General features: G+C 42.5%; 1 protein-coding gene across 2 annotated transcripts in view; it reads right to left on the bottom strand.

Annotated features, from left to right (window-relative positions):
• Nucleotides 1–218: 218 nt before the first annotated feature.
• Nucleotides 219–27683, bottom strand: part of DNAJC10 (DnaJ heat shock protein family (Hsp40) member C10) — a 60240-nt gene continuing 32775 nt past the window's right edge. For both annotated transcript variants that reach the window (XM_056533887.1, XM_056533888.1), the window contains 16 exons: nt 25137–25214; nt 22083–22126; nt 20763–20900; nt 20578–20667; nt 19175–19288; nt 17869–17983; nt 16363–16490; nt 15764–15880; nt 15486–15587; nt 11534–11689; nt 10263–10396; nt 10114–10167; nt 7787–7934; nt 6866–6991; nt 5413–5520; nt 219–2519 (listed from right to left, as the gene is read on the bottom strand). In XM_056533887.1, the coding sequence (XP_056389862.1) occupies nt 2508–2519; nt 5413–5520; nt 6866–6991; nt 7787–7934; nt 10114–10167; nt 10263–10396; nt 11534–11689; nt 15486–15587; nt 15764–15880; nt 16363–16490; nt 17869–17983; nt 19175–19288; nt 20578–20667; nt 20763–20900; nt 22083–22126; nt 25137–25214 (1664 nt within the window). In that variant the 3' untranslated portion in view covers nt 219–2507. The remainder of the gene's footprint in view (nt 2520–5412; nt 5521–6865; nt 6992–7786; nt 7935–10113; nt 10168–10262; nt 10397–11533; nt 11690–15485; nt 15588–15763; nt 15881–16362; nt 16491–17868; nt 17984–19174; nt 19289–20577; nt 20668–20762; nt 20901–22082; nt 22127–25136; nt 25215–27683) is intronic.

Below are 27683 nucleotides of genomic sequence, written 5' to 3'. Positions count from 1 at the left end.
CGGCTATCTCCTATACTGGCGCACTTTACGGCCAGTATCCAGTATGTTGATAAATCCAGACTAATCTGTATAAAGACAGACAACCACTATTTTTAGTTTACATTTTTGGGGAAAATTGAAATTTTTTTTTTAACACACACACACACATATATATTATATATATATATATGTGTATATATATATATATATATATATATATATATTATATATATATATATATATATATTGAAAAAGGCATCTTAGCATTAGTTCTGTAAAATATCAGAAGTTTTTCACAATGACAGTGCCTCTAACATATGAATATTGTTTTTTTTATTTACATAGTCCCTGCTCACACAAAGTTATCATTGTCTGCCATGTTACAGATACAATGGAGCTGCAACCATCACTATTCTTGTCTGAAACAATGAATACTTGTGACTACATTTAGTCTGTTTTATGTTGGCATAGTTATATATAATTGACACAAAAGTATGGTGAACCATGTTTGGTCTATTAAAGCTCATGGTGGCGCCATGGCAATACTACCTTACAGATGAGTGAAGGTGCAAATGTGCTATTGGATCTGCTGGTTCATTAACAGTAGTAAAATTGTTAGGGCCAATTCACACTGCAGAATGTGCAAGCGGAATCTAGCATAAAAATTATTGTGCAGCAGCCTCCTATTGTTTTCAATTGGATTCTGCTGCACCGGTCACATGGCAGAATTCTGCCACAGAAATTCAAATTCAAAAACATGTTCATTTTTCAGCTGAATCCTCTCGGAAACACTTTGCCGTCATTGTAGACACTTTGAATGAGCCCTAAAAGGAGGCTGCCCAAAAGAAGACCACCCTAAAGAATAGGTTAGTAGATACTATGCTATTTTTGTCTTACATTTATCAGTGCAGCTTGAGAGTCCAGGAAAAAAAAATGCTTGGGCGAGATAAAATACAAGACTACTCTAAAAATAATATGAACTGTTTATTTGGGACTGCAGACTGTGGCTGTTTGTGTGTACCTAGGGGTCTGTCCACCTTTGCAACCTATTTTTAGATTGATCCAATGCATGTACAATAAAACATGGAAGCATGCTGGGAGTTGTAGTTTTGCAACAGCTAGAGGCACCCTGGTTGAGAAACACTGACCGTAGAGGCAGTAGAAGAGGTAGAGCGTGGAATGACAGGTCTAAAGGATCAGACTGCGGTGGACCGTAAGCATGGACACAAGTAGGCCGGCATAGTAGTGCATATTGTTCATATGCAATATGGTGGGATAGATTGATGCATCATTTTTTCATTGATTTAATAAAGACTTTTGCTTCATTGTAAAGGTGGACATAACCTTTGACAGGTATTATATTTTCCTGTGTAAATCCAAGTCATCTACAGTGTTTATTAATCCCGCATGTGGCTGTTGAGAGAGATGAGATGTAAAGGAATTTTAAAGGAATAAAAAAAATATTCAGTGTTTAAAAGATGTAAAATATCTAAGAATGCAGAAGTCATTGGAAATAAGTGGTCAATTAGTAAGACTTTTCTGAAAATATTTTCTGAAAATGTGAAGCAACAAGTTTATTCAGATCATAAACATTTATGGCACATCCATAGGATATACTTATAAATGTGAACTGTCAATGGAAGAACAGAAGGTCAATTCACAGAAGCCCCAGTGGCTTTTTCCATAACTCCCTTAGACTTTAATGGAAAGGGCAACATGCAAGCGCAGTCAACTTTCTTTTGAATTGTGTCACCTGCCTGTCTGCTAGGTGCTGATCCCTAGTCTTAAGACTCTCGTATATCATGCATTTATATGTTGGGGATACATCACTAATTTAGTTATGTCACACTTTGTGTTATAACATCATAACTGGTTTCTTCTGTACAAAGAGTTAAGCTTCTCATTTCGTATGGCAAAATGATCTGTTTTTGGCTTAATTTCAATCCTTTCTAGTAAAATGGACAGCCGGAAATGACATAAATGGAGTATTCCAGGCTGAACATTAATTGCATATCCACAAGCTACGCCACAAAATGTCTGATAGGTGCAGGTCCCACATTTATGTGAAGATCTGAGCCACCTAAGGAGTCTGTTGTTACATATGTGTCATTATATCCATTTACTTCTATGGGACATTATCAGACATCATATGGATATGCAGTTATTGGCCAAGGTGGAAATATCCCATTTACGATGCGTCCAGCTTGGTGCTGGCAATTGTCATTGTTCTGATCACAAGTGTCATGGATTTTTTTTTTTTTTTTTTTTTTTACTCCTTAGGACACTTTCAGACAACTTAACCTATGTGAGTTCTGAAATAAAACACCAGAAATAGGACACATCCACCTTCAAGTTAGTGTTGAATAAAAAGGCAACATTGTCTCCAGAGTAGCTCCAAGCTTTTTGGACTTGTCAGGCACGGTCCCTTCACAACGTAGATCCAATGGGCACATTTTACATTTTATATGTAGTTCAGATCAGTACACACTGAATAGGATATTGGTAATTCTCGACGATCACCTTGTCCATCACAATTCATCCTGAAACACAAACATATGTATATATATATTCAACTTTACTGGAGAGAAAGACTAAAAAGTTCAATAGTAAATTTTCCAATGCTGACCTGTGCATGCCTCCCACATATTCTCTATCGTTAGCTAAGATGAGGAAATTACCATATTTTTCACCGTACAAGACGCACTTTTTCTTCCCCAAAACTGGGGGGGAAAAGTTGGTGTGTCTTATAAGGCGAATACACACCTATCGCGGCGGTCCCTGCGGCCATCAATGGCCGGGACCCGCGGCTAATATGGGACATCACCGATCGCGGTGATGCCCTGTACTAACCCATCAGACGTCCTTCAAAGCTGACCGCCACGTCTGAAGCGAAAATAACACTAACCCGGCTGTTCAGTCGGGGTGTTCGGGATGCCGCGGTGAAATCGCGATGTCCCGAACAGCTTACAGGACACTGGGAGGGACCTTACCTGCCTCCTCGGTGTCTGCTCCGTGCCGGGATCCCCTGCATGGCCGGCACTCTCCTTCGTTGTCATCACATCGTCGCGCGCGCCGTCCCGTCATCCAATAGGAGCGGCGTGCGTAGCGACATCATGGCGGCGACGGAGAGCGAGGATACCGGGCAGCAGAGAGATTCCGGAGCGAAGGGGACACACCGGGGACGCCGATGGAGGGCGACATCCAGGGCAGCGGTGACTGGTCCGGAGCGGCGGGGACACGCGAGTACAACTTCCTCTACCAGTGATCTTCAACCTGCAGACCTCCAGATGTTGAAAAACTACAACTCCCAGCATGCCCGGACAGCCAACGGCTGTCCGGGCATGCTGGGAGTTGTAGTTTTGCAACATCTGAAGGTCCACAGGTTGAAGATCACTGTCCTATACTTTACAATGTATTTGGTTCAGAATCTTTATTTTCTAGATTTTTATCCTATAAAATTAGGTGCGTCTTATATGACGAAAAATACAGTAAGTTCTGTACACTACTGCAGAATATGTTCAACAAAACACTATGCTTCAAAAAGACCTAATGGTAAGGTCGAAACATTGCATCCTTGTTCACTGGTTACCATTTTGGAGTGCAGTCTTCCATTTTTACTTTCTAACTGCAAAGTATGTTGGTGCCCAATAAGTAAATAAAGCAACTTGTACTTGTTTCTGAGTTTTATACATTGTACTTTACATATGAAATACATACTAAAGCTCTGGTTGGCTGGACTCCATATGAAAGAACTTTTGCAGACAAAAAGTCATATATAATCAATAAGAAGCCAATAAAGAGATAGTATTGCTTTCCATGAAGTCTCCAGAACAAAGTTTTGGACACTTTATACTGTATTTTGCATCTAAAGTACTGTATGTCGGCTACTCTCAGTTAAAGTCGCATACAAATTAGAAAAAAGTTGCCTTGCTTAAGAGGTGCGGCCGACTGTCTGTCTAACAGTTATGGGGGACGTCTAACTTCTTACTAAAAATAATGTGGAAAAGAGAAGGACCTGGCAATGTTGCACTTCAGTTGTCTGGCAGCATCTTACCCCCCCCCCCCCATTTCTTCATTCAGAACACAAATGCTTGGACGAGTTGAATATTCGTGTGGATGGAGAGATCAGGAGAGAAAGCTGTCAACTGAACCAATATTTGCATGTATTTGGCCAGCTTTAGTCAGCATTGATGACAATATAGCAGTTTATAATAAGCCTAGCATTTATGAGCAAATGAATGACAAAGCAGCTCATAACCTACCTCCCAAATCCATTTAAGGGTATGTTTACACTGAGGAATTGGAGAGGAATTTCCACTTTTTCCTCTCCAATTCATTCAGCAGTGAAAATCCCCATAGAGCTGTGCAGAATTTCTGCCCCTCAGTTCACACTGAGGAATTTCCTCAAGCAGAATTCTGACGATGAAGTCTGTTCCGCTTGAAGAAAGAACATGTTCTTTCTTTCAGGCGGAATCAGCGTCGTTCTCCCATAGAGATCAACGTTATTTTTTATTTATTTTTTTTTGAGTCAGAAGCATTTCCACGCAGAATCTGCGCGGAATTTGCGCATGAAAAAAATACAAATAAAATTATGAGTAGAAATACTTGATACTCCTCCTCCGCATGAAACCTGCATGTCGGTGCGGAATTCCGCGCCAATTCCGTGCGAAATCTCTGTGAGTTCTTGTGGAAAAGTAACAATATTTTGAGGCAGAAGTTTTTTGCTTGATTTCCGCCCCAATTCCTCAGTGTGAACATACCCTTAACCAGATGCCAGGCATAGTATACACCACTCCAAACTATGAATCTGGAAGCTTGTAGCATCCAACAGTTTAATCCTTTATAAGCAACTCTGCCCTAGTGTAATTGCACCTGTCTCAGAGGGTTCATCAAAAGGGTATTCCGCTGAGACGTTTCTATGTTAAATGTTAGAAAGAAAAATTCAGAAAAACCCCTTAAAAGGGGTACTCCGCTGCTCAGCGTTTGGAACAAACTGTTCCGAACGCTGGAGCCGGGAGCTTGTGATGTCATAGCCCCACCCCCTCAATACAAGTCTATGGGAGGGGGCGTGGCAGCCGCCACGCCCCCTCCCATAGACTTGCATTGAGGGGGCGGGGTGTGACGTCATGAGGGGGCGGGGTTATGACGTCACACGCTCCCAGTGCTGATTCCAGCGTTTGGAACTGTTTGTTCCAAACGCTGAGCAGCGGAGTATCCCTTTAAAAGAGTATGTGATTATTACATATTTAGGGTTACCATATCCTTTAAATGGGGATAGCTAGTGACAGTTATAGTTAGAAATATCTGTCTCTATCCATCTCTATTTATAATACCAACTGTGCTAAATACCAGCGTATGAAACCTAATATACTATGTGCAAGCTCATAAGAGGGTTAGAGCTGAGAAACGAGTAATAACGCAATAATACATTACCTTCTGAGACTTCTTATTTTGCTCTTCTATGAATCCAACCCTTCCTGTTACCATCTGCAATATCTCTTTGGCTTCTCTTGAATCTACATGTTCACCCTCCACATTTTTCTGTACAAGAGACAAAAAAACAAACACATTTACTTGTAAAACTGCAAATTTAGAACAGCTATGAACTATATATTTCACATGAATGAAAACACACACATCATGATAACATTCTTAAAGGGGTACTCCGCCCCTAGACATCTTATCCCCTATCCAAAGGATAGGGGATAAGATGTCAGATCGCCACGGTCCCGCTGCTGGGGAGCCCCGGGATCCCTGCTGCGGCACCCCGCTCTCATTACAGCACAGAGCGAGTTCGCTCTGTGCGTAATGACGGGCGATATGGGGGACGGAGCAGCGTGATGTCATGGCTCCACCCCTTGTGACATCACGGCCCGTCCCCTTAATGCAAGTGTATGGCAGGGGGCGTGATGACCGCCACGCCCCCTCCTATAGACTTGTATTGAAAGGGGCGGGCCGTGACATCACGAGGGGCGGAGCCGTGACGTAACGATGCTCTGACCCCTGTACTGCCCGTTATTAAGCGCAGAGCGAACTCAGGGCTCCCCAGCAGTGGGACCGCGGCAATCTGACATCTTATCCCCTATCCTTTGGATAGGGGATAAGATGTCTAGGGGCGGAGTACCCCTTTAAAAGACTAAGGGAAATTAATCTGGCTACCAGTGACATTACAGAAGTGTACTTCTGCTTCACTGTATACAACATACCCTGTTTCCCACGAAAATACACCCTACCCTGAAAATACGCCCTAGCTGGATTATCGGGCTGCAATATAAGCCCTACCCCGAAAATAAGACCTAGGCCAGGGGGTACTCAACTGGTGGCCTGCGGTCTAGATCCGGACCATGGCCGCCAGTAATGTGGACCTGAACGCACGCCCCCCTCCCCCCCTTTGGCTGGTCCCTTGGCAAGTTAAATGAGCCGGGGCAGGGACGATGTCGCTTTAAAACGTCAGAAGGAGATCCCGCCGCAGAGAGCTGCAGCTTCAGTTGCGGACGCTATGAAGGTGGGGTAGTGCTGGTTTCCGCTTGGGATGAAATGTGTAGTTTATTATGGCAGAGGGGTGGGGAGCACTGTAGGAGTGTGGAGGACGACGGGGGAAGGGGAGGATGGGGGGGCTGTAGCAGTGCGGAGGATGGGGGGCTGTAGCAATGTGGAGGATGGGAGGGGCTACAGGAGTGTGGAGGATGGGGGGCTGCAGGAGTGTGGAGGATGGGGGGCCCCCCATCCTCCACACTCCTACTGCCCCCCCCCCATAAATAAATAAATAAGCCCTACCCTGAAAATAAGCCCTAGTGTGTTTTTTGTGACAAAAATTAATATAAAACCCGGTCTTATTTTCGGAGAAACACGGTGGTTATATAAATGGATATAATTCAACAAATACCTTTTTTTCAGATGCTTTGTAAGGGTAAAGCTTCACAGTAGGATATGCTCTGATGCCTGCTGACTGGCAAATGTGTCCAAAAGCTTGGCAGTCTACTTTTCCAGCTTTTACTTTTCCTTTTAGAAGCTATAAGGCAATACATAGAGATATCAGGGTCACAACAAATGAACAAATGGTTGCTCTATTACACCAGACAACAAGAAGAAAAGATGCTACTACATTCAGATGAAATCTAAAAAGCACATTACAGCTGTGTATGCAACAAAACAGGCTTAATATACAATATATGAGATATAAAGCTATACACAATACACACAAACAATAGTTAGGTGGTAGTGAATACACAAATGTCTGCACTAGAGGAGTGATCAGTTTGAGATGGAGCTCTGCTGTAAAACTTCCCCCCGAACAGCGGAACACATGTCCCAAGTCTTTCAGTGCTATAAGACTCCGAAAAGACGACGTTATCAGTCCCATTTGTGGTACCTCTTTAGGTGTTTTAAACACAGGTAAAGAGGTGTTGTCTTCTGATCTTGTAATGTTGTGACATAACACATAATCTGTTGTAGCATTATTATTAGTATGGGGTCCACACAGCAGGAGGTCGGGAGCATTGCTGCACAGAGAAACACTGAAGTAGCCATAAAAACTTATCTATGGAACATCCTTCTTAAGGTACCCATACACTTCAAACAATAGTTGGCTGAACCCAGCAACTTTAGTAGGACGTGTAAAGTGTATGGAACTCTACCGACTTTCCGACATATTGGGTGAAAGAATGGTCGAACATGTTTGACTTCAAGTGCGTGACTTGATTTAAAAGTGTGAGGCCATCCTTAGGATGCAGGAGTACCCACTGATCAGTAATTCTTGTTTAATATACATACATGAGAAACACATCTACAATTGGCGACTACTTACCCTGGCCACATACTCAAATTCAGGAGCAAAGCTCCTACATGGACCACACCATGGAGCGTAGAAATCCAAAATCCAGTGATCTTTACTCTTTAAAACCTTTTCATTGAAACTTTCAGGTGTCAGTTCAGTGGCCATTTTTGGCATGAATCTGTTTAGATGGGAAAAAAGCAAACAAGAAATTAATTTAAATCCCTCTTATACTATGTGGGCCTCATCTATCAAAAGTGTATTTTAGAAACACCGGCCCTACTACTTATAGCAGTCACCTAATGCTTAGCTTTATGGTTTCTACACCATTTTAACCCCTTAAGGACGCAGGACGTAAATGTACGTCCTGGTGCGGTGGTACTTAACGCACCAGGACGTACATTTACGTCCTAAGCATAACCGCGGGCATCGGAGCGATGCCCGTGTCATGCGCGGCTGATCCCGGCTGCTGATCGCGATCTCGCGGGCGTCCGCCATTAACACCTCAGGTGCCGGGATCAATACAGATCCCGGCATCTGCGGCAGTGCGCGATTTGAATGAATGATCGGATTGCATGCAGCGCTGCTGCGGGGATCCGATCATTCATAACGCCGCACAGAGGTCCCCTCTCCTTCCTCCGTGCGGCTCCCGGCGTCTCCTTCTCTGGTCTGTGATCGAGCAGAAGATAGCCGATAACACTGATCTGTTCTATGTCCTATACATAGAACAGATCAGTATTAGCAATCATGGTATTGCTATGAATAGTCCCCTATGGGGACTATTCAAGTGTAAAAAAAAAATTTAAAAAAATGTAAAAGTAAAAAAAAAGTTAAAAATCCCCTCCCCCCAATAAAAAAGTAAAACGTCCTTTTTTTCCTATTTTACCCCCAAAAAGCGTAAAAATTTTTTTATAGACATATTTGGTATCGCCGCGTGCGTAAATATCCAAACTATTAAAATAAAATGTTAATGATCCCGTACGGTTAACGGCGTGAGCGAAAAAAAAATAAAAAAGTCCAAAATTCCTACTTTTTTAATACATTTTATTTAAAAAAAATTATAAAAAATGTATTAAGTTTTTTATATGCAAATGTGGTATCAAAAAAAAGTACAGATCATGGCGCAAAAAATGAGCCCCCATACGGCCGTTTATACGGAAAAATAAAAAAGTTATAGGTCATCAAAATAAAGGGATTATAAACGTACTAATTTGGTTAAAAAGTTTGTGATTTTTTTTTAAGCGCAACAATAATATAAAAGTATATAATAATGGGTATAATTTTAATCGTATTGACCCTCAGAATAAAGAACACATGTCATTTTTACCATAAATTGTACGGCGTGAAAACGAAACCTTCCAAAAATAGCAAAATTGCATTTTTCGTTTTAATTTCCCCACAAAAATAGTGTTTTTTGGTTGCGCCATACATTTTATGATATAATGAGTTATGTCATTACAAAGGACAACTGGTTGCACAAAAAACAAGCCCTCATACTAGTCTGTGGATGAAAATATAAAAGTTATGATTTTTAGAAGGCGAGGAGGAAAAAATGAAAACTTAAAAATTAAATTGTCTGAGTCCTTAAGGCCAAAATGGGCTGAGTCCTTAAGGGGTTAATGAGTGCGCCCGGTTTAGAAAATGTCATCAAATAGGATATTCTGAGTAATAGAGATCTGACCACAAAACAAACTAATCCCCTATCTGTAGCATAGAGGATGAGAGTCCAATTGGTGGTGGAGAACTCCTGTCCCAGCAGCAACCAACATGAGAACGGGGTCTTATGTTCAGTTTGGTTAAACGGAGCAGCAGTTCAACTTAAAGGAGTACTCGGCCCATAGACATCTTATCTCCGATCCAAAGCATAGGGGATAAGATGTTTGATCACAGGGGTTCTGCCGCTGGGGACCCCCACGATCTCAGCTGTGGCTCTCGAGACATCCGGTGCACCGATCGAACGCCACTTCGGGGCGGAGGCTCATAACGTGGTTGTGACATCACGAGCCTCCGGCACTGCATCCGAACGCCGGGTGCAGCAGGGAGATTGCGGGGGTCCTCAGCGGTGGCACCCCCGCGATCAGGAATCTTATTCCCTATCCTTTGGATCGGAGATAAGATGCCTAGGGGTGGAGTACCCCTTTAATAGGATGGCAGTGCCACCTAAAGAGGTAGGGGCTATTGTTCCAGAGATCTCGGGGGGGGGACCCAGTGGTCAGACTCCCCGCAATCAGCTACTTAACCCCTATCCTGTGCTCCTTTAACTTCTCAGGCTGCTATAAGAAGGCCATGTACAGTGCTCGGTTATCCTGGAAATTACATACCAATGCATTGCTTATAAACACAAAAAAATAACTACTCACGAAAGTGCCCAGCTTTTGAGTGAATAGGAATCTCTCTGCCATCCGTTATAGGTACTAAAAGAAAAGGAAGGAAAGATGCCGATTATATGGGACAGTTTCACTCTGAAGAACAATACATCCCATGTAGAGAACTTGACTCGTATACTTACTGATAAAAATTGGGATTGTCCCGATTTGCTGGGTAAAGTCTGATTTCTGGATATGCTTGGACATATTCCTTACCACAGAGTGAACTATATCTCTGACAGTCAACGCTTCCAACATTGATTAATCCGTTTAAATGCTGAAATATAAAAAAATCCTATTGCAGGAAAATTGTATGAAGCCAAACCACAGGATGATGTGGACAGAAGACTAATTCTCAGTTATGATAGATCACATTCTAAAAAGGACAAGTGCATTACGGGGCCCAGGCTGAGTGAGCAGGACACCACTTGAATAAAGGGCCCGCTCCATCTTTGTGTAGTGCTATCTCTGGCATGAGGGAGGGAACAATGTTAATGCACAATTTCTTTGTATATTGTAGCACCATGTGATCCTTATATAAACAAGCAATGGGAAATATGACAACCTGCATGAAACAATATAAAACATGCTGAGATCTAGCGGAGACTCTATGCTTCACTAAATCTAGTCAGATAAGTATCAGGCACAATAGGCCTTAGCACTAGGACTGGACAAGAGGCAGGTAGTTTATGTACCTTAAGAAAATCAGCAGGGGCTTTCCCAGTAATATCATTTATCACTTATCCACAGAATATATATAATTCACAGGATAGATGTATAATTTCTTAGGAACTGACCATTGCAACCCCAAATCGATCTAAAGAATGGTGGTCACCAAGTGTCCTTTGTGTGCTATGTGGCCACCGCTTTATTTACTGCTATAGGACTGACAGCCCTTACCATGAGCACTTACCATGGAGCTAAGGTTAGGCAAGCACACTACCATTCAAAAGGTGCACTCAGGGACCTCAGTTCTTGTGATCATTGAGGGTTCCAGGAGTTGGTCTCGCAGCCATCACACATTTATCACAAAACAAGTATTAAAAGGGGAATTCCGGACAAAAACATTACATCCCCTTTCCAAAGGATAGGGGATAAGATGTCTGATCGTGGGGGGCCCACTGCTGAGACCCCCGCAATCTCCCTGCAGCACCCGCATTCTATGCGGGTGCTGAATCTCCAGTTACGTCACACCCTCTCCCATAGACATGAATGGAGGGGGCGTGATGTCATGTCCCCAGTCCCGGAAACCCCGAGGTTTCAGAAACTGGAGATTCAGCACCCGCATAGCAGCGGGCCCCCCACGATCAGACATCTTATCCCCTATCCTTTGGATAGGGGATAAAATATTTTTGCCCGGAATACCCCTTATAATATTATTTATACATTGTGGCTCTAATATTATATCTGGTACCCGTGCCATGCGTTTCCACTCGGGCATCAAAGCTTGACATGGTCCACACCAGGGAGCATAATAATCCACCATCCAGATTTCATCCCGACTCCGTTCCTTTACCAGTTCTTTAAAATTTGCAGGTGTGAGAGCGACAACAGAAGGATTGCGAAGATCCTAAAAGACCAGAGAAGGATTTACAATGAAGTTTAATAAAGCAAGAAGGGCACAAAAGTAAAAAGGATGCAGTGCGTTGTACAGATCTTATGACCGTTCATGTGATCAGTAAAAGATTATTCAGTAAGTTTTATACAGCTCAGCTTCTAATATTCCTGAAATATGCTACACTCCTAAACACAAACTGCAACAGCACAAAAAGGGAAAATTGTGGATTTATGGAAATAACAGGATCAATAGTCATTTTAATAGTAGGGATGTAAGAAAAAAAATCGATTATCGCGATTTTTTGTTCCGCGATACTGAATCTATTTTAAAATTCTGAGAATCGATTTTTTTTATAAATTATTATAATTAACATTTACTGTATTTCACTCACTGAGTCACAGTCCTATTTGTCTGTCTTTTTTTTATAACACTTAAACTCCTGACCACTAGTTGGCAGTGTACCTGTTATCAGCTCTGTCCCACTCGCAGGCTGCTACCACGAGACTACAGACTCAGAACAAACAGGAAGGAGAACGTACGCACTCACAGGACAACTCTCGCGGGATCTTGTTCTTTCTCAGCTAGAATAAGTTTTCCCAAGCTTTTAATAGGGAATATCGCGATATATCGTGATATATCGCCAACATGATAGTATCGCAATATATTGCGATATAACGAATCGCCACCCTGGTATCGCGATTCGAATCGAATCGCCAAATTATTGGCGATTCCCACCCCTATTTAATAGTATGCAAAACACTCCTAGGCACTATCAGTAAGGTTATTAATGGTTGTCTAAAGAATGTTCTGCCATGCTGAATTCACTTGGGGACGCAAATCATTAAAGGGGTACTCCGGCCCTTAGACATCTTGTCCCCTATCCAAAAGATAGGGGATAAGATGTCTGATCGCGGGGTTCCCCCACAATCTCTCATGCAGACACCCACCTGTGTCAGCTGCACAGAGCGATGTACTCTCTGTGTCTAAAGGGTCACAACTACGGTGCTGGAGTTTCGTGACATCCCGCCCTGCCCCCTTAATGCAAGTCTATGGGAGGGGGGCGTGGCGGCACAAAACTCCAGCCCCTAAGTCATGACCCTCAGACACAGAGCGAGCATCGCTCTGTGCAGCTAGCACAGGTGGGCTAGCAGTGGGACCCCCACGATCAGACATCTTATCCCTATCCTTTGGATTACCCCTTAAAAGAGTACCCCTTTAAGATCTGCTGCTGGCATAATCCCAGAAGTAGGACCGGTTTTACGTTCTCTTGTGAAGGCATCCTCATGGTGCTGCCCATGTGCTCTCCAGACCAATCTTTCACTATCATTGGCATGCGACAATAGCGTGACTCATAGCTGACTAGGATAGACCATTATGCCAGGCTCTCCTGCCGTCTTGCTCTGCGCCATAATAGCATTTGTGAGTGGTGACACAAGGTCAGTGGAACACCTGTAGCTGGACCTCTGGCTCATAGACTAATGTTGTGCAAGCACTTTCTGGTCTGTGCAGACACTGTCTAATGCCTGAGGCCTAGTATATGATCATTATTATCATTATCTTCTAATCTGGGGATCCATCCGTGCACCTATTGCTGTCATTCAAGTGATGTGTTGGTCTCCCAACCAGTGTGACACCCAACGTTGAACAGTGCCGACATCAAGGCCTATGCAAATAGTAAACTGGTGGGGTAATAAATCAAAGTGTCTTCGTTCAAGGATTCCGTCCCTCTCAGTTTGTGACAAGAGGTAATAAATGGCTCTTACACGAACAGAAGCCATCACAGAGTCATACAGTACCAACGTGATCTGATTTCTGAGGTTTCATCGGGCCGCATGCCACGGAGCTAGGTGCTATTAAATGTGATCAATTCCAAGTCTTACCGCACCTACTACCTCCTTGATTTGCATAACCTTACACCTTGTCTTTCTTGGTGCTGCCATTTTAATGTTGGGAAGTGTAAAATGATTCATAAATACAGTTTCATAATAAAATTCAATAGTCCAGAAGAGAAATTATTTGAACAGGTTACATGAGGTTTATGCTTCACTAAAAGTTTTCTATGCCTGTGTGTACAAGGCTCTGCAATATGCATGATGGCTAATGCTGAACAGGAATAAGAGGAAGAGTTAGTAATTTTACAAGACTCAGGGTAAATGAAAAAGTAAAGTAAGTAAATGCAAATAAGGATTTTAGGTCAAATTTCTTTTAAACTTACTTTAGGGGATAAAAGTATCTTGAAATCTGGCTTATAAACATACAGGGGGAGATCAAAACCTGGCCAGAGGAAAAGTTGCCCATCCAATCAGATCACTTCTTTCATTTTTCAGAGGCCTTTTCAAAAATGAAAGAAGCGATCTGATTGGTTGCTATGGGCAACTCAGCAACTTTTCCTCTGGACAGGTTTTGATAAATCTCCCCCATAGAGATTACCTTTTCAACACCTTAAGGACCAAGCGTTCTTCTGTTTTTGCACTTTTGTTTTTTCCGCCTTACATTTTAAAAATCATAACCCTTTCAATTTTGCACCTAAAAATCCATAGGATGGCTTGTTTTTTGTGCCACCAATTCTACTTTGTAACGACATCAGTCATTTAACCCAAAAGTCCACGTCGAAACAGGGAAAAAAAATCATTGTGCGACAAAATGGAAGAAAAAAAACTACATTTTGTAACTTTTGGGGGCTTCCGTTTCTATGTAGTAGATTTTTCGGTAAAAATGACACCTTAGGTTTGTTCTGTAGGTCCATACGATTAAAATGATACCCTACTTATATAGGTTAGATTTTGTCACACTTTTGGAAAAAATCATAACTACACACACAAAAAATTAATACATTAAAAATTGTCCTCTCCTGACCCCTATTACTTTTTCATTTTTCTGCATACGAGGCTATATGGGGACTCATATTTTGCGCCGTGATCTGAAGTTTTAATCAGTACAATTTGTTTTGACTGGACTTTTTGATCGCTTTTTATTAATTTTTTAATGGTATAAAAAGTGATCAAAAACACACTATTTTGGACCTTGGAATTTTTTTTGCGCGTACGCCATTGACCATACGGTTTAATTTACAATATATTTTTTAGTTCGGACATTTATGCAAGCAGCAATACCACATGTTTTTATTTTTTTATTTTATATGGAATTTTGGAAAAGGGGGGTGTTTTAAACTTTTTAATAAGGAAGAGGTGTTTTTTTTTTTTCTTTCATTAAAAATGTATTTTTTTTTTTTTTTTTACACTTTATTAGTCCCCTTAGGGGACTTTTAGGAGGAATCATTAGATTCCTCATACAGATCAATGTGGTTCCGTAGAAACACATTGATCTGTGTGATCTGTACTTGATTGAAAAAGCCTGGCCCTGCCAGGCTTTATCAATGCGAGGGCCGAGACCTGCACGGAAGCAGAGGTACACTGGACCACCAGGGAGCATTTACAGCGGCGGCATGTAAACTTTGATAGCGGCGATCTAAATGGTTAATAGCCGGCCGCGGCTATCTGCTATTGACGCCGGACAGTATGATGCGGGCTTGAGTCGGGAGCCTGCATCATACCCGGTTAGCGGCACATGGACGAGTATACACGTCCATGGTCGTTAACCAGTTAAATGGGTTGCATAGCGTTCCCTTTTCACTTGATCAGGTCAGGTCAGGTGTGGAGAGACAATTATGGCCTGTGCATGATACCTGCTGGGTGTCACACGGATGCCTTGGAGTTTGTCCCGCCCCATGTGCAGATATCAGAGAGGAAAGGAGAGAGAGGAAAGCTTTGCAATCCCTTTTATATCACAACTATAAAATATCCAATACCTCTATAAACTCCAAGATTTGCTCCGCATTGTGATGTCCTTCATACTCATGAATATCAGACTGATTGAATACTACAGTTGTGGGGTAAGCTCTTATGTTATGCTGTAAGAGAATGGGGAAGAAAAAAAAATAAAAATAAAATAAAAGTATAACATTAAACTGACATGAACGTGAATATTTGATGACAACATTACGCTTTTACAGCAGAGCGTAGAACATGTTCTATATTGCATGATATAGCAACACTGCACTTAAACAATATACGCAAAATCACTTACCATATTGCAGAGACCTTCATGAATTGTGCAATCCAGAGTGCCGAATCGTACATGTCCAAACACCCGCTTGGATGCTTTCCTTAATTCTGGCAGCAAGGCTCTACATGGTGGACACCACTTCATATTAAAGAAAGAAAAATAAAATTACATTATTATCATAATATTTCCATTGCGTAACTTAAGGTTTGCTTAAAGGTGACATGCCGGCTCTATTGGTTTAAGGAAAATACTTAAATTCCGCATAAAATTAAAATGTTGGAGCATCTTTTCCTATAACTCTGCACTTTGCTCCTTTCACTGTAACCACTCATGGAAATAGATTAATAAATTAACCGGGTGTTGATGTCATCCTTATAGACAGGGAGCATCTCTACACAAAGGAACATCCAGTCAGTGCTGAGACTGTCACACTGTGTAGGGATATGCTTCACAACAAGGTGGATGGATAGCTAGAGTAGTCTTTTCATAGAAATACTTAAATCCTTAAAAAAGCCATTCAAAAGCAATAGTCAGAATACTGGGGCAGTCTAACTTGCCTGTATGGAACAGACCCTCCTATGCCATTAAAAAATTCTCTGAAAAACAAAACTTCTACTCACAGGAGCAAAAAAGTCCACCAGCCATGGTTCTCGCTCATTTCCAGGGAAATTCTTTGGTCCCAGTGTAATTACATGAGAATTTACACTGTCTTTTGCAAATGTCACAAATTCATATACATTTGTTTTTCCTTTAAAACAGAGGAAAAGGATTAAAAAAAAAAAAGCTTGTAAATAATTACATAATTCCTAAATCACTACTAAATGGAAACAAAATTAACCTCACCAGAATATAATCCTACTTACAACTAATGACACTAGGTTTATTTTGTTGGTTTCTAATTTAGAACATCTATTCCACAGACTGACTCGCAGACTTGTGTCCTGCTCACTTTAGGTACCCATACACGCCCTAGCTGTTGTAGGAACATTTGAACAGCCATCTTTCCCGATTTCCCCCAAACATATAAACACTCACGTGTTCTAAAAGGACAGAGGAGGGGAAAGCCACTGCCAGACTCCTCTGGCGATTGCTTATTTTTGCAAGAAGAAAATGACTGGGCAGTTTAAAAGTGGTATTCCGGGCAAAAACATTTTATCCCCTATCTAAAGGATAGGGAATAAGATGTCTGATCGCAGGGGGACAACCGCTGGGACCCCACAATCTCCCTGCAGCACACGCATTCTATGAGGGAGCTGCGTCTCCAGTTTTGGAAACCTCCGGGTTTCCGAAACTGGAGACACCGCTCCCGCATAGAATGCAGGTGCTGCAGGGAGATTGTGAGGGGTCCCAGCGGCGGGCCACCCGCGATCAGACATCTTATCCCCAGTCCGATTGCTGGGATCCCCCACAATCTCCTGTATGGAGCCCCCCGCAGTCCCCAGGAAGTGGGAATGCAGAGCCCCACAGGATTGTCAGCCACCGCTTTGGGCGGGGGTCGGCACGCCCACTTTCCTGGGGACTGCCAGGGTCCCATACCGGAGATTGCGGGTGGTCACAGGGGTCGGACCCCCCGTGATCCAAAACTTATCCTCTATCCTTTGGCTAGGGGATAAGTTTTATTTCACTGCAGTACTTCTTTAATCTAACCAAAGATAGACTGGTGGTATCCTGTGAAGAAGAAATTGTCCATTTTGGGAAATTCTGGCCAAGAGTTGACAAAAAAAAAGTTTCGTCCATGAAGGAAAATTTGTTCAAACTTTTTGGGGAAAGAATATTCTCAGAGCATTCCTAGAATATTCTCAGAATGTTCCCAGAAAGACTGCCCGTCCTCCGCCTGATTTCACCAAATATGTATGGCCGGTTTGCTAAATGTTAACTGCAAATATGGACTGAAATGTATTTGGCTGCATCTGTGAAACAATCCTACATCAGATCAGTCTGCCGCCTACTTCTTTTCAGATGTTTATGGCCACCTTAAGTATGTGAAGGTATACTGGCTGTAAATGGTAGACTAAATTACTATACCATATATTTCTATAGTATTTGAAACCCTTCTGCATTTCTGCTGCTATCCCTAGGAAGATCAGTTTGATCAACGAAAGAGCAAACATGGACCTCATTCTTACCGTGATGGATTTCAAAGTCACTGATGCCTTTCCCTTTAAATGCTGCCACACAAGGCTTGTGAATATACAGGGAACTGCAGGTTGATGGATGGGACTGGCAGTCAAATCGTCCAACCTTAGAGATAGAAAAGAGGATTAATTTAATTTATTTCAATTCAGTACAGATCTCTGACTGTTAATCACAATCTATGGCTAACAACAGCTATTTTCTCTGGCATCAGCTGCTTAAAGGATACTCCCACCCTAGACATCTTATCCCCTATCCAAAAGGATAGGGGATAAGATGTCTGATCACGGGGGGTTCCGCCGCTGGGGACCGCCGCATTATTGAATGCGGCACCCACCTGGTTTTTCACCGGAACCGCTGGAGGGTCCGAGTCGCGACTCCAGGAACGGAAGTCCATGACGTGAGGACTCCGCCCCCGTGTGACGTCACGCCTGTCCCCTTAATGCAAGTCTATGGGGGGGGTGGGGGTGGGCCCTCCTGGGTGGGCCCTCCCATAGACTTGCATTCAGGGGACGGGCGTGACGTCACACGGGGGCGGAGTCCTGACGTCACAGACTTCCGTTCCCGGTGAAAGACCAGGTGGGTGTCGCATGCAATAATGCGGGGGTCCCCAGCGGCGGGACCCCCACGATCAGACATCTTATCCCCTATCCTTTGGATAGGGGATAAGATGTCTAGGGTGGGAGTACTGTACCCCTTTAAGATTTGCCTTTTGGGGTGGACTTTCGTCTCTGCTTCACTTAGAGCGGAGCTGTGATCAGTCACTGAAGCCTAGCTTTTCTAACAAATAGCTTGTCTGAAGGACACTTTTTTGTCTCACTGGGGCTCAGCAAGCTGAACACAATATGGCTAGAATCATTACATAATGCAATTTAAATAAACATTAAAAAAAGGGCAGATCAGAGCCCAAAACATTTACATATTCTATAGAACCTTGATTAAGAATGGTTCTGGAATTATAACATTAATCCTTTTAGTGGCAGGGCAAATTTTGACAAACATAAATAAAAGTAAATTATGATAAGAGATATCTGGCTTGGTATCATTGGAAGGCTACGACTCTGGGCTTTTAGAACTCTAAGCTATAGCGCTGCTTGCAAGTGTTTAAAGGGTTTGCACACAAAAGACACTCATACCGTGTTCACAACATAAGGGATGAGCGTCTGATTGGTGGGACCCACACCAACAACAGCCAAGCGACATACTTGGCTATGTTGTCTCGGCCACAGAGTTGAATGGAGCGGCAGCACTCAAATCAAGGGGACACAAGAATATGATGCTGTAGACAAGATTACGCACCTGAACATCATCCCCACGCAACAAAACACTGAGCTTCTTGAATTCTGGGAGAAAAAAATCTCGATCATGCCCGAAAGTAAAGAATATAAGCCACCGATTATAGGTTAGTCTGTCCTTAAAGAGGAAAATTGCTGTTAGGCTTTTGTGTTATATTATGCAACATTGTAATGTAAAATATCACAAGTATGAAATGAGTTTTAATTAATCAAACATAGAAGACACATTTGGTAACTTCAACCTAATTTAAACCTTTAGAAGATAGAATACATGTAATGTACGCCATATAAAAAGTTTCCTACCATCTTGCTACTACTTTGAAATAGTTAAAGGAGTAGTCCAGTGGTGAACAACTTATCCCCTATCCTAAGGATAGGGGATAAGTTTGAGATTGCGGGGGGTCCGACCGCTGGGGCCCCCTGCGATCTCCTGTACGGAGCCCCGACAGCCCGCAGGAAGGGGGCGTGTCGACCTCCGCACGAAGCGGCGGCCGACACTCCCCCTCAATACAACTCTATGGCAGAGCCGAAGCGCTGCCTTCGGCAATCTCCGGCTCTGCCATAGAGATGTATTGAGGGGGCGTGTCGGCCGTCGCTTCGTGCGGAGGTCGACACCCGCTATCTGGCCGGAGAGCCTGGCGCCCGTACAGAGAGATCGCAGGGGGCCCCAGCGGTCGGACCCCCCGTGATCTCAAACTTATCCCCTATCCTTAGGATAGGGGATAAGTTTTTCCATCACTGGACAACCCCTTTAAGGTAAACCAATCAGATGGACTTTCTGATTCTTTAGTGTAAAAGATAACAGCAGGGGGGAGTTGGGGTACACAGCAGCTCAAAGTGTGGGCGGGCGGGGGGGGTTCCCTGAAGGACAGCGGACGCAGGCTGGAGAGAGGAGAGCTGATATGAGGCAGCCTGCAGGGGAAGATCTTATAGACTGTATACAAGTACAGAGAGAAAGCCCAATCAGCAAACTACTGAGGCTTTTAAAAAGGAAACTAAGCAAAATTTTTAACAAGCACAGGTGAAAGTGTTTCTGCATGATAGCATGGAGAATGCAAGGACAGAAAATGGTTTTTAAAAAGGCATCTATAGCCTTTAATACTAAACAGTATAGGAAATAAGCTGTGGCAGGCTTTCGTCCCAGAGTGAGCAGTTCCACAATGCATACATCTAAATGTAAAAGTGTACTTACACATGTAGTTTGCACTTTTTTGCTGCAATTTTGAATGATTTGAACTGCAGATATTTTGCAATATTTGCGGCAAAAAACAAAAACAAACATGTAATTATACCCTGCATGGGGCTGCCTAGTTGGATTTGTAGTTCAGATGTTAAAAATAAAATCACAGTAACTAAAATCTACAATACACTATTAATCAGTGTTCTTAACAATGCACCTCTGCTTACCTTTAAGCTCTCTGGAGAAAGCATCTCTAAATCGGGAAGATGATCCATCACCTCTCTGTAGATTTCTCTGGCATCTAATGAATTGAAGTACTACAGAAGCCAAGAATAGAATAGTGTTAATACATAAAAAAAATATATCTAGCAGTTCCAAAGAAAAAAAGACATGGCAATAAAATAATAATTACCAAAACACCACTTTTGTCTTTGTTAGTTAGATTGGCTCCAGGTGGAAAGTAAACCGTAGTGCTTGTGGTGATTTCCAAATTGTCACAGAGGTCGGCTTGGGTTGAACAGTCCATCCATCCCACACTCACAAGTCCATCCTAAAACGAAAAGAAACGTTAACAGGGCAATAAAAAGTTGGTCTCAAATTTAAAGGGAAACTGTGGAAAGACACAGGGACACATAGGGTTAAATGGAATGTGTCAGCTGTATTTGCTGCTAGATGCTGTAGACACTGTTGGATAGCTGTTAAAGTATAAATCTAGTGTCAAGAGTCGAGCTGCTCATGTGCGACAGCCTGAAACACCCCCTCCCTTCCCCCCCACCTTTCAGCACCTTCTTGTTGATGTAAAGGGAACTGGTTCATCAACAAAGAAAAGTCCAAGAGGTAAGAGCGAATATGGAGGTAAGCAAGGCTGTGACACTTCAGCAGCTCAGCTAGGGTGCATTCACACCACGTTTTGGACATACGGGTGCCGGATCCGGTGGGGGGAGGGGCAAACCGGGCGCTCCCATACTCCGTCCGGATCAGCCCGTAACTCCATTTACTTTAACGACCCAACCGAAGTCAAACGGTGACTCCGGTCGGCTCAGTTTTGACCCATATGCGGTTTTGGACCGGACCTAAAACCGTAGTAAACTACGGTTTTAGGTCCGGTTAGGCACCCGTATGTCCAAAACGTGGTGTGAATGCACTCTTACAGCTTCTTGACACTTGGCTGGAAAGGCACAATTTGGAAAGATTTACCATAAAATTAAAATGTAAATAAAAATTGTGTAAACAACAAATCTTTACTTAACTGTGGTTGTCTTATCGTGTCAAAGCCGTTTTATACAAAAAACTGGTGGGGGCGGGGGTTTAGCTGATCTCTCAGTTATATGCAGCAGGAGCTGATATTCAGCAGCATCAAATGCACATTTAACCAATATATAAGTGGTTAGTATAACGATAGGTCCAGAGGGGGAAGAGGGTAGGTAGTACCTTGAAAAAGTTTTATGGACAATAAGGTCTAATAGTAAGGACCCCCATCACCTCTTCCTGATCCCGAGAACTATGTCCCAAGTCTCCCATCGGAATGGCGTGCCATTTGCATGTGCGCACTGCCACTTTGTTCATTGTCTAGCCAAGTGCTGTATTCACCTCTCTCTCTAGCAGTCCCATAAGCAATAAAGGAAAAGAGTGTGAGAGTGTGGCTGCGGCTCCATTCTGACAGGAGACTCGGGAACCCCTCATACACATCGCTTCACACAGCAGTAAAACGTCTTGTTTGTAATGCACTTACCAGCATGCCAGCAAGTTTTAACCGAGTCTGTGAGGACAAGCAGTCTGGAATAAAGTTAGAGAGACTTGTTTAGAAATAAAAATGGCCTATTATAATAATATATATATTACACACATATAGCTGACCGCTTCCTTGGCTAATAACTCCCAATCGAAGCGGGTCTAAGGGGACCTGCTGCGATCAAATGTCAAAAGTTGTTTTTAGTGAATACTAAAATTATTATATTAGCAACCAATATTAATTCAAAGTGAGCACCTAAACAAAATACAAAGGCCCTCATTTACTTAGAAAATCGGGTTGTAAGTCTATGTTGCTTTCTTACCCGACTGCTTTTTTCCCCTGATATTTATTATTATGTCGCATCCTGTTTGTCGCACGTGGGTTTTGTTGGTTTTGGTTTCCAACTCCTCTGAGTTGTCGGGAAAAAATCCACAACAATTCAACAAATTCGGGTTGGAAACCTTTATAAATACGTGGGAAAGCTCAGAAGTGTCGGGTTACGCCCCTTTTTCGGGTTTGGGAGAATCCACATCGGGTTCGTCGGGAAAAAATGTCGCATCGTGTCGCAGACTGGCGCACAATGTCTGTGACATGTCGCAGACAAAGATGCGCCAAAAAAACCCGACAAAACAAGTCGGGTTTAGAATAGTAAATGAGGGCCAAAGTCTTTTTTTATATTTTATTTATTTCTTCAAAAATACCAAAAATAAACCCCCCCAGTATTATAAAAATCTGCTTCCAAATACAATTTATATGATATCCGTGTACTTTTTACAGAGGTTATTTTTCAGACCCAACAGCAGCCATCCAGGCTTCTCTACATATTGCCAGAATCCTTTATATGATAGTTTTAATGTTAGACTTCAGCTATTTTGTGTGAACTATTTCTGTGTGTACTGCCCGACGGGGCCCTAGAGGAGAAGCTGGATAGGCCAAGTGTTTCCACAGAGACATCTCCGCATTTAATGTTATCGTGTGCAGCAGTTCTTAAACTCTGCACCTGAAGGGGGTCCTTTTCTCCCCACTGTGTACAGGGTGTCCTGCTCAAAGCCCATAGAAATATTCAGCAGAGAGAAAGGCAACAGGAAAAACAACACCATGCAAACTATGATATGCAGTACTACCCAGCTTTGTATGCATATTATATTTTTTATATTTTCAGATGCAGAGTAGAAGAGGTTTGCTATGGGGATTTGCTTCTAAACTGGGTGGTTCCCGAGACAGGTGTCATCAGAGAGCACTTAGACAGAAAAGAACAACTCAACTTCATCAGCTCATAAGTACTGAAAGGATTAAGATGTTTTAATAGAATTCATTTACAAATCTGTTTAACTTTCTGGAGCCAGTTGATATATATAAAAAAAGTTTTTTTTTCCTGGCTAACCCCTTTAATGCCACAGTGACATGCAATATTGCCCATCAGCATGACCCACATTCACCCATGGGCTTACTACATCCTATGGCATAGTGCAGTGTTTCTTATCTAATATTCTACATTATGCATTATTTGGACTTCGCTTCTTCCATCACCAAGAGTGAGCAGTGCAATACTCCAAGGGTTCTTTTTCTCCAGTTCCTACAGTTGTTCCTCAGGACTACCGTGGTCGGGTCCTGCAACCCAGTGGCTGACAGCGACTCACGCCTGATTGTACCCCATTATTACCGGGATTACATGCCTTCTATTATCTAACTCGAGGTGAGCGGCCACCTATAAGCTCCATGGGGTATACCCCACATACATCTCTCTCATACCTCCTAGGATAATACACGAGGTGCCGTCTGTCGGTCTCTCTTTTTTTCTACATCTACACAGGTTTTACACCCTGTAGAGGAATTTATGTGCCGAATTTGAAATGAAGTTGATTTAGACAAATGATTATAATGCACAGGTCTAAAAACCATTAGAGGTACGTTTTAAAAGGAGTACTGTAGCGGAACATCTCTTATCCCCTTTCCGAAGGACCCCCCTCGTGATCTCTTGTACGGGGGCCCCGGCCATCCGCAGGAAGGTGGTGTTCCGCCCCTACATGACATGGCGGCCAACAGGTACAGGAGATTGCGGGGGGTCTCATCGGTTGGATCCCCCCCACGTGGATAGTTATTTTCCACTACAGTATTCATTTAATGTAAACTAAATGGCGGCCACTCATTTTATATTCATGATGAATGTTGAAAGTAGCACTGTGTGTGTGTGTGTGTGTGTTATTTAAAGGGTTACTCCAATCCCCAGTGTCCGGAACTCGATGCTCCGAATGCTAGGTGCGGACTTCCGTGTTCACGCCCACCCCTTCGTGACGTCACGCCCCCTCAATGAAAGTCTATGGGAAGGGGGTGCGACGGCTGTGGCACCCCCTTCCCATAGACTTTCATTGAGGGGGTGTGACGGCCATCACGCCCCCTCCCATAGACTTGCATTGAGGGGGTGGGGCGTGACCATGGAAGCCCGCACCCAGCATTCGGAACATTGAGTTCTGGACGATGGGGAGCGGAGTAACCCTTTAAATGATGTGCAAAAATTATTTAAGTGACCACACCACTGCAATGTGAATGTCATTGAATGCAGCTGACACAGGTAGTAGAGAAGCTGAGGAAGAACAAAGCAGAAAAGGAACGGAGAAAATTAGTCAGACTTTGTCCCTAGGAAGGATCTCTGGATGGAAATAAAATACACAAGTCAATGAATAGTCACTCTATACCGATACTATAACACAGTGTAAATAGGTCAATGTGCTTATCAACTAAATGAACAATAAATAAACATTTTTACAATTATCTAACAATTTAGGTTTCAAGTAGGAAGACTTTGGCTTACAAGATGTGGAAAAGTGTCCTGTATCAGATCAGGTCTATCATTTATTGCCCTGAAACAGAGTAAACTGCTGAAATCTCACCGGGCGCTGTGACACTTCTGCATTAGTATATATTGTGCAGCAAAGTGATTGGTTGGTGCAGGCAACTTTTCCACTTACTGTGTGGAAGGTATATACACTAATGTGACTGAGCATTGTCTTTATATTAAATGCTAAAAAAAATTGTACGGTGCAATCCTGTTACCTCCACTGTCAGCGCAGAATGTTATCAGCCAGCCAACTCCTGACGCAAAGGAATTCTCTATGGAGCTTTTGAAATTACCTAAAATAGAATACAATAATAATAAAAAAAATATATTTTATACATATATCGAAATCTTTTGCAGTATGAATATTTGCAAGCTTACAGTAATACCTGCGCCTAACGCAAATTGTTTACCAGTAAAAGAACCTCAGTGTGCATTTTGTAGATGCCTTTGTTTAACCCCTTAAAAGTAGTACTCCGGCACACACTTTTTTCCTTTTATCCCGTCCGGGCTGCAAAATAAAAGAAAACACACTTTCTCTTACCTGCCAACGAGACCCCTGTACACTCCGGTACAGGTGTTCGGTCCCCGGGCTGTATTCTTCTTACTTCCTGTTAGCCCGACACGTCACACGGAGCTTCAGCCTATCACTGGCCGAGGCGGGACATCGCTGCTGCCGGTGTTAGGCTGAAGCTCCGTGTGACGTGCCCGGGGACCGAACACCTGTACCGGAGCTCCGGGGGCTCGTTGGCAGGTAAGAGAAAGTGTGTTTTCTTTTATTTTGCAGCCCGGACGGGATAAAAGGAAAAAAGTGCGCGGCGGAGTACTCCTTTAAGGACACAGCCAATATTTTTGTTTTTTACTCCTTGCCTTCAAAAATCATAACTCTTTCATACTTCCATCCACAGACCCATGTAGGGGCTTGTGCTTTGCTTGTACTTTGCAAACCCCCCAAAAAAAATGTGTGTGAGGAAATTGAAAAGAAAACTGAAATTTTGCACATTTAGGAGGGCTTTGTTTTTTTACGTTGTACACTTTATGGTAAAAAAAAATGGATGTGGGTATTTTGTGGGTCAATACGAATAAAATGATACCCACGATTACATACTTTTCTATTGTACTGCTTTAAAAAAAAAAATAATAATAATAATAATAATAATAAACACTATCACAAAATACGTATGTATAAAATTGCCCTATTTTGACCACCTATAACATTCAGATTTTTCTGTATACAGAGATATATGAGGGCTCATATTTTGCACCGTGACCTGTAGTTTTTTTTCGGTACCACTGAGTTTGTGATCGCATTTATTATTAATACAGCATTAAAAGGAAAATCCGTCATCAGTGTCACCTGCACTAACCTGTCGATACAGAAAGGTAGTGCAGGTGACAATGACGACAATGGTACTTAACTCGTTCCGTACTGTCGTTTTTCGGTAATCCTCTTCAGTATCTTCAGCTCCAGGCAAGACTTAGAGTATGGGTGGAGCCTAGTGACGTCACCGCTGCTGTTTGCTAGCAGTGGGACCCAGCAGAGAACAGCAGCAGTGACGTCACTAAGCTCCACCCATGCTCTAAGTTGGGCCCGGAGCTGAAGATACCGATAAGGATTGCTGGAGAACCACAGCACGGAACAGGACAAGGTAAGTACCGTTGTCATCAGCATCACCAGCAGGACCTGTCTGTACCGACAGGTTAGAGCAGGTGACACTGATGACAGATTTTCTTTAAATCTAATTATATTATTTTATATATATATATATATATAAAAAAAATTTCATTAAATAACAGAATGTTAGGACTTAACACCATACATTATAGGGGCTCAGTTTAGGGGATAGATCCGCTTTAAAAGGAAGACAATGATTTGGGAACAGTTTAAGAACTTAAATACTGTGTTAAGTAATGATATCCTTTATTTCACTTTTCTTTAAAAGTACAGAGCACACACCATCCACCTTCACCTGGTCAGCAAACAACTCCTATGGACGCGTTTCGAACGCATGTGCGTTCTTGATCACCACACCACCTGTGTGTTCCTCACCTCCTAAATACCAAGTTCAAGAGGGAGGAGCACCAGCTTCAAGAAGACTTGTATAAAACACCATTCGTGTACTTTAAATCTATCATCAAAAGATTTAAGCCCAGAACACATCGAAGTATTAGCCCTTGGTTTAAATTTTGCACCTACCAATAATTTCAATGTTTTCCACACTCTAACAGAAATCAATAAATTTGTACGGAATCTAGCAGTCAAACGTCATTTTCACAATCCAGAGGATGAATCAAACATGGTACAGGATCAACAAATCAGCAACTCATATTCCACACTAATGTTTTCTGAACAGCTGGCACTAAAGGCACTTGAGGATCTCAACATGGAAAATGAAGAGCAAACAAGGGACATTGAGAAAAATAAACATCACAAAATCAAAAATCCATATTTCTATCCGGTACAAGCGAGAACAGAAGGAATGGACAAATTTCAGGAAGCCATAGAAAGATCTCACGGACTTACAAACAGAATTAAACACAAACAGTCACAAGCACAATAATTTAAGCAAAGCACACAGATTAGCTTTAAAAGACCTCCAAGAAGACAAATCGATTGTTATTCGAATGTCAGATAAGGGGGGCATGGTAACTGTTATGAACAAGAAGGATTACATAACACAGATACAAAAAACGCTATCTGATGACCAAATATATGGTAAACTAAGTGCAGATCTAACTGCCAAATTCACCAAAGAGTTAAATAT

The sequence above is a fragment of the Hyla sarda genome, chromosome 8 (assembly GCF_029499605.1).
Source record: "Hyla sarda isolate aHylSar1 chromosome 8, aHylSar1.hap1, whole genome shotgun sequence".
NCBI classification, from domain to species: Eukaryota; Metazoa; Chordata; class Amphibia; order Anura; family Hylidae; genus Hyla; species Hyla sarda.
The sequence above is the reverse complement of the archived record's forward strand: the minus strand, read 5'-3'. Positions and strand labels throughout refer to the sequence as shown.